The 7,500-nt window shown below is 51.6% G+C and overlaps 1 protein-coding gene across 1 annotated transcript in view; it reads left to right on the top strand.

The window, feature by feature from the left end:
• The window catches only part of tmem259 (transmembrane protein 259), a 24,519-nt gene that overhangs the window by 8,611 nt on the left and 8,408 nt on the right, over positions 1-7,500 (top strand). The window contains exon 5 of the mRNA XM_083911599.1: positions 5,950-6,060. Coding sequence (XP_083767725.1) covers positions 5,950-6,060 — 111 coding nt within the window. The remainder of the gene's footprint in view (positions 1-5,949; positions 6,061-7,500) is intronic.

Below are 7,500 nucleotides of genomic sequence, written 5' to 3'. Positions count from 1 at the left end.
AGCAGCTCCAGCAGGGGCCCCAAACTTCCCTTTCCAGGGCCACATTAACCAGCTCTAACTGGGGGATCCTGAGGCGTTCCCAGGCCAGTGTGGAGATCTAATCTCTGCACCTGGTCCTGGGTCTTCCCCGAGGCCTCCTCCCAGCTGGACGTGCCTGGACCACCTCCCTAGGGAGGCGCCCAGGGTTCATCCAGACCAGATGATCCTGAACCACCTCAACTGGCTCCTTTCAACGCAAACAGAACAACCAGATCCCGAGGTGCTTGAAGTCCTTCACTTGGGGTCAGGACTCGTTCCAGACCCGGAGGAACAATCCAGCGGTTTCCTGCTGAGAGCCACGGCCTCAGATCCAGAGGTGCTGATCCTCATCCCGGCCGTTTCACACTCGGCTGTGAACCGATCCAGTGAGTGCTGAAGGTCCCTGACCCACGACGCCATCAGGACCACGTCAGAGACCAGATCCTCAGCCCACCCACCTGCAGCCCCTCCCCACCACCACTACGCCTCCATATCCTGTCCATGAAAACCACAAACAGGATTGGGGACAGAGTGCCCCCCTGGAGGAGGCCGACCCCCACCGGGAACCACTCCGACTCACTGCCCAGGATCCGGACTCAGCTCTCTCTTTGGGGGTACAGAGACTGGACCCCCTCAGAAGTGACCCCCTCACCCCAGACTCCCCCAGCACCTCCCACAGTATCTCCAGGGACCCGGTCATGGGCCTTCTCCAGATCCACAAAGCACATGTAGACCGGATGGGCCCTGGAACTGGCTCACACCCTCTGGTCCCCCTTTCTGAACAGGAACCACCACCCCGGTCTGCCACTCCCTCGGCTCTGTCCCAGACTTCCACCAGTGTGTCAGAGACGTGTGGACCAGGACCAGGACCAGGACCAGGACCAGGACGGCCCCTCCAGACCCAGAGCTTTCAGCATGTGTGGATGCAGCTCATGGATCCTGGGGCTTTGCCTCTGTGGACTTGTTTCCTTCCTCAGTGACTTCTGTCAGAGATGTTGACGATGATCCCCATCAGCCTCCAGCTCTGCCTCTACAAAAGAGGGCGTGTTGGGCCCATTCAGGACTTCCTCAGAGTCCTTCCACCGCCCCATGACCTCATCAGCTGAGGGCACCAGCGTCCCGTCCTTACTGTGAACAGCTTGGACGGTTCCCCGTGTCCCCCTCCTGAGGTGCTGAATGGTGGTCCAGAAGCACCTCGGTGCCCCCCAAAGTCCTTCTCCAGGACTTGTGTGAACTCCTCCCACACCCGCTGCTTTGCCTCTGACCCAGCAGAGGCTGCAGCCCTTCAGACCTGTGGGGACCTCAGAACCACCTCCGGAGTCTTCTGGGAGACCAGATCCTGAAGGCCTCCTTCTTCAGGGGGACCCCTGACCCCCGGGGTCCAACCCCTATCCAGGAGCACGGGTCCAGATCCAGACTGTGTGTGGAGGTGAGCCCCCCCAGATCTAACTGGGAGCTCCACCTCCCTCACAAGCTCCGGCTCCTTCCCCCACAGAGAGGAGACGCTCCACGTCCCCAGAGCCTCTGCTGCCCGGGTCTGGACCCTCCAGGCCCCTCACCTCACTGCCCCCCGTGCAGCAGCGCCCCGACCCCAGAGGGTCCTCCTGTGAGGGGTGGGTCCACAGGATGGAGATGGGGGAGGGCCCACAGGATGGGGGGGGGGGGGGGGCGAGCGAGCCCTCGGTCTGGGCCTGGCTCCAGACGGGGGCCCCGGGCTTCCTCCGGGCAGGGTCTCTCCTCCTCTTCCTGGTTTGTCCGTAGAGTCTTTGTGAGGCGTTCTTAGTCCGGCCCCTCGCCTGAGACCACAGCCCTCAGGTTCACAGGGACTCAGACCTGAACCACCATGAGGGGACGGGTCCAGACCACAGCCCTCAGGGTCACAGGGACTCAGACCTGAACCACCATGAGGGGACGGGTCCAGACCACAGCCCTCAGGTTCACAGGGACTCAGACCTGAACCACCATGAGGGGACGGGTCCAGACCACAGCCCTCAGGGTCACAGGGACTCAGACCTGAACCACCATGAGGGGACGGGTCCAGACCACAGCCCTCAGGGTCACAGGGACTCAGACCTGAACCACCATGAGGGGACGGGTCCAGACCACAGCCCTCAGGGTCACAGGGACTCAGACCTGAACCACCATGAGGGGACGGGTCCAGACCACAGCCCTCAGGGTCACAGGGACTCAGACCTGAACCACCATGAGGGGACGGGTCCAGGAGAGGGACTTCTTCTTCCTCCTCTTTCTCCTCCTGATGCAGCCGCCCCCTCTAATGTTTGTTGTTGTTGTTGTTCTGATGTTGTTGTTGTTGTTGTTGTTGTCTCAGTGTGGCCTCAGGAGGAGTACATCGTGGAGTATTCTCTGATGTTGTTGTTGTTGTTGTTGTCCTGATGTTGTTGTTGTTGTTGTTGTCTCAGTGTGGCCTCAGGAGGAGTACATCGTGGAGTATTCTCTGATGTTGTTGTTGTTGTTGTTGTCCTGATGTTGTTGTTGTTGTTGTTGTCTCAGTGTGGCCTCAGGAGGAGTACATCGTGGAGTATTCTCTGATGATGTTGTTGTTGTTGTTGTTGTTGTCCTGATGTTGTTGTTGTTGTTGTTGTCTCAGTGTGGCCTCAGGAGGAGTACATCGTGGAGTATTCTCTGATGTTGTTGTTGTTGTTGTTGTTGTCTCAGTGTGGCCTCAGGAGGAGTACATCGTGGAGTATTCTCTGATGTTGTTGTTGTTGTCCTGATGTTGTTGTTGTTGTTGTTGTCTCAGTGTGGCCTCAGGAGGAGTACATCGTGGAGTATTCTCTGATGTTGTTGTTGTTGTTGTTGTCCTGATGTTGTTGTTGTTGTTGTCTCAGTGTGGCCTCAGGAGGAGTACATCGTGGAGTATTCTCTGATGTTGTTGTTGTTGTTGTCCTGATGATGTTGTTGTTGTTGTCTCAGTGTGGCCTCAGGAGGAGTACATCGTGGAGTATTCTCTGATGTTGTTGTTGTTGTCCTGATGTGGTTGTTGTTGTTGTTGTTGTCTCAGTGTGGCCTCAGGAGGAGTACATCGTGGAGTATTCTCTGATGTTGTTGTTGTTGTTGTTGTTGTCTCAGTGTGGCCTCAGGAGGAGTACATCGTGGAGTATTCTCTGATGTTGTTGTTGTTGTTGTTGTCCTGATGTTGTTGTTGTTGTTGTCTCAGTGTGGCCTCAGGAGGAGTACATCGTGGAGTATTCTCTGATGTTGTTGTTGTTGTTGTTGTCCTGATGTTGTTGTTGTTGTTGTTGTCTCAGTGTGGCCTCAGGAGGAGTACATCGTGGAGTATTCTCTGATGTTGTTGTTGTTGTCCTGATGTTGTTGTTGTTGTTGTTGTCTCAGTGTGGCCTCAGGAGGAGTACATCGTGGAGTATTCTCTGATGTTGTTGTTGTTGTTGTTGTCCTGATGTTGTTGTTGTTGTTGTCTCAGTGTGGCCTCAGGAGGAGTACATCGTGGAGTATTCTCTGATGTTGTTGTTGTTGTCCTGATGTTGTTGTTGTTGTCTCAGTGTGGCCTCAGGAGGAGTACATCGTGGAGTATTCTCTGATGTTGTTGTTGTTGTTGTTGTTGTTGTCTCAGTGTGGCCTCAGGAGGAGTACATCGTGGAGTATTCTCTGATGTTGTTGTTGTTGTTGTTGTCTCAGTGTGGCCTCAGGAGGAGTACATCGTGGAGTATTCTCTGATGTTGTTGTTGTTGTTGTTGTCCTGATGTTGTTGTTGTTGTCTCAGTGTGGCCTCAGGAGGAGTACATCGTGGAGTATTCTCTGATGTTGTTGTTGTTGTTGTTGTTGTCTCAGTGTGGCCTCAGGAGGAGTACATCGTGGAGTATTCTCTGATGTTGTTGTTGTTGTTGTTGTCCTGATGTTGTTGTTGTTGTTGTCTCAGTGTGGCCTCAGGAGGAGTACATCGTGGAGTATTCTCTGATGTTGTTGTTGTTGTCCTGATGTGGTTGTTGTTGTTGTTGTTGTCTCAGTGTGGCCTCAGGAGGAGTACATCGTGGAGTATTCTCTGATGTTGTTGTTGTTGTTGTTGTTGTCTCAGTGTGGCCTCAGGAGGAGTACATCGTGGAGTATTCTCTGATGTTGTTGTTGTTGTTGTTGTCCTGATGTTGTTGTTGTTGTTGTCTCAGTGTGGCCTCAGGAGGAGTACATCGTGGAGTATTCTCTGATGTTGTTGTTGTTGTTGTTGTCCTGATGTTGTTGTTGTTGTTGTTGTCTCAGTGTGGCCTCAGGAGGAGTACATCGTGGAGTATTCTCTGATGTTGTTGTTGTTGTCCTGATGTTGTTGTTGTTGTTGTTGTCTCAGTGTGGCCTCAGGAGGAGTACATCGTGGAGTATTCTCTGATGTTGTTGTTGTTGTTGTTGTCCTGATGTTGTTGTTGTTGTTGTCTCAGTGTGGCCTCAGGAGGAGTACATCGTGGAGTATTCTCTGATGTTGTTGTTGTTGTCCTGATGTTGTTGTTGTTGTCTCAGTGTGGCCTCAGGAGGAGTACATCGTGGAGTATTCTCTGATGTTGTTGTTGTTGTTGTTGTTGTTGTCTCAGTGTGGCCTCAGGAGGAGTACATCGTGGAGTATTCTCTGATGTTGTTGTTGTTGTTGTTGTCTCAGTGTGGCCTCAGGAGGAGTACATCGTGGAGTATTCTCTGATGTTGTTGTTGTTGTTGTTGTCCTGATGTTGTTGTTGTTGTCTCAGTGTGGCCTCAGGAGGAGTACATCGTGGAGTATTCTCTGATGTTGTTGTTGTTGTTCTGATGTTGTTGTTGTTGTTGTTGTTGTCTCAGTGTGGCCTCAGGAGGAGTACATCGTGGAGTATTCTCTGATGTTGTTGTTGTTGTTGTTGTCCTGATGTTGTTGTTGTTGTCTCAGTGTGGCCTCAGGAGGAGTACATCGTGGAGTATTCTCTGATGTTGTTGTTGTTGTTGTTGTTGTCTCAGTGTGGCCTCAGGAGGAGTACATCGTGGAGTATTCTCTGATGTTGTTGTTGTTGTTGTTGTCCTGATGTTGTTGTTGTTGTTGTCTCAGTGTGGCCTCAGGAGGAGTACATCGTGGAGTATTCTCTGATGTTGTTGTTGTTGTCCTGATGTGGTTGTTGTTGTTGTTGTTGTCTCAGTGTGGCCTCAGGAGGAGTACATCGTGGAGTATTCTCTGATGTTGTTGTTGTTGTTGTTGTTGTCTCAGTGTGGCCTCAGGAGGAGTACATCGTGGAGTATTCTCTGATGTTGTTGTTGTTGTTGTTGTCCTGATGTTGTTGTTGTTGTTGTCTCAGTGTGGCCTCAGGAGGAGTACATCGTGGAGTATTCTCTGATGTTGTTGTTGTTGTTGTTGTCCTGATGTTGTTGTTGTTGTTGTTGTCTCAGTGTGGCCTCAGGAGGAGTACATCGTGGAGTATTCTCTGATGTTGTTGTTGTTGTCCTGATGTTGTTGTTGTTGTTGTTGTCTCAGTGTGGCCTCAGGAGGAGTACATCGTGGAGTATTCTCTGATGTTGTTGTTGTTGTTGTTGTCCTGATGTTGTTGTTGTTGTTGTCTCAGTGTGGCCTCAGGAGGAGTACATCGTGGAGTATTCTCTGATGTTGTTGTTGTTGTCCTGATGTTGTTGTTGTTGTCTCAGTGTGGCCTCAGGAGGAGTACATCGTGGAGTATTCTCTGATGTTGTTGTTGTTGTTGTTGTTGTTGTCTCAGTGTGGCCTCAGGAGGAGTACATCGTGGAGTATTCTCTGATGTTGTTGTTGTTGTTGTTGTCTCAGTGTGGCCTCAGGAGGAGTACATCGTGGAGTATTCTCTGATGTTGTTGTTGTTGTTGTTGTCCTGATGTTGTTGTTGTTGTCTCAGTGTGGCCTCAGGAGGAGTACATCGTGGAGTATTCTCTGATGTTGTTGTTGTTGTTCTGATGTTGTTGTTGTTGTTGTTGTTGTCTCAGTGTGGCCTCAGGAGGAGTACATCGTGGAGTATTCTCTGGAGTACGGTTTCCTGCGTTTGTCCCAGAACACGAGACAAAGACTCAACATCCCTGTGATGGTCGTCACGCTGGGTGAGACACCTGCACCTGCACCTGTCTGTCTGTCTGTCTGTCTGTCTGTCTGTCTGTGACACACCTGCACCTGTCTGTCTGTCTGTCTGTGACACACCTGTCTGTCTGTCTGTGACACCTGCACCTGTCTGTCTGTGACACACCTGCACCTGTCTGTCTGTGACACACCTGCACCTGTCTGTCTGTCTGTCTGTGACACACCTGCACCTGTCTGTCTGTCTGTGACACCTGCACCTGTCTGTCTGTCTGTGACACACCTGTCTGTCTGTCTGTGACACCTGCACCTGTCTGTCTGTCTGTGACACACCTGTCTGTCTGTCTGTGACACACCTGCACCTGTCTGTCTGTCTGTCTGTGACACACCTGCACCTGTCTGTCTGTCTGTCTGTGACACACCTGCACCTGTCTGTCTGTCTGTCTGTGACACACCTGCACCTGTCTGTCTGTCTGTCTGTGACACACCTGCACCTGTCTGTCTGTCTGTCTGTGACACACCTGTCTGTCTGTCTGTGACACACCTGTCTGTCTGTCTGTCTGTGACACACCTGCACCTGTCTGTCTGTCTGTGACACACCTGTCTGTCTGTCTGTCTGTCTGTGACACACCTGCACCTGTCTGTCTGTCTGTCTGTGACACACCTGCACCTGTCTGTCTGTCTGTCTGTGACACACCTGCACCTGTCTGTCTGTCTGTCTGTGACACACCTGCACCTGTCTGTCTGTCTGTGACACACCTGTCTGTCTGTCTGTCTGTCTGTGACACACCTGCACCTGTCTGTCTGTCTGTCTGTCTGTGACACCTGCACCTGTCTGTCTGTCTGTGTCACACCTGCACCTGTCTGTCTGTCTGTCTGTCTGTCTGTGACACACCTGTCTGTCTGTCTGTCTGTCTGTGACACACCTGCACCTGTCTGTCTGTCTGTCTCATGTCTCTAACACCTGTCTGTCTGTCTCGTGTCTCTAACACCTCTCTGTCTGTCTGTCTCATGTCTCTAACACCTGTCTGTCTGTCTGTCTCGTGTCTCTAACACCTGTCTGTCTGTCTGTCTCATGTCTCTAACACCTGTCTGTCTGTCTGTCTGTCTGTGACACACCTGCACCTGTCTGTCTGTCTGTCTCATGTCTCTAACACCTGTCTGTCTGTCTCGTGTCTCTAACACCTGTCTGTCTGTCTGTCTCATGTCTCTTACACCTGTCTGTCTGTCTGTCTCGTGTCTCTAACACCTGTCTGTCTGTCTGTCTCATGTCTCTAACACCTGTCTGTCTGTCTCGTGTCTCTAACACCTGTCTGTCTGTCTGTCTCATGTCTCTAACACCTGTCTGTCTGTCTCATGTCTCTAACACCTGTCTGTCTGTCTCATGTCTCTAACACCTGTCTGTCTGTCTGTCTCGTGTCTCTAACACCTGTCTGTCTGTCTGTCTCGTGTCTCTAACACCTGTC

The sequence above is a fragment of the Echiichthys vipera genome, assembly GCF_963691815.1.
Source record: "Echiichthys vipera genome assembly, chromosome: 3".
NCBI lineage: Eukaryota > Metazoa > Chordata > Actinopteri > Perciformes > Trachinidae > Echiichthys > Echiichthys vipera.
Note: the sequence above shows the minus strand (reverse complement) of the source record. Positions and strands in the feature narration are given on the sequence as shown.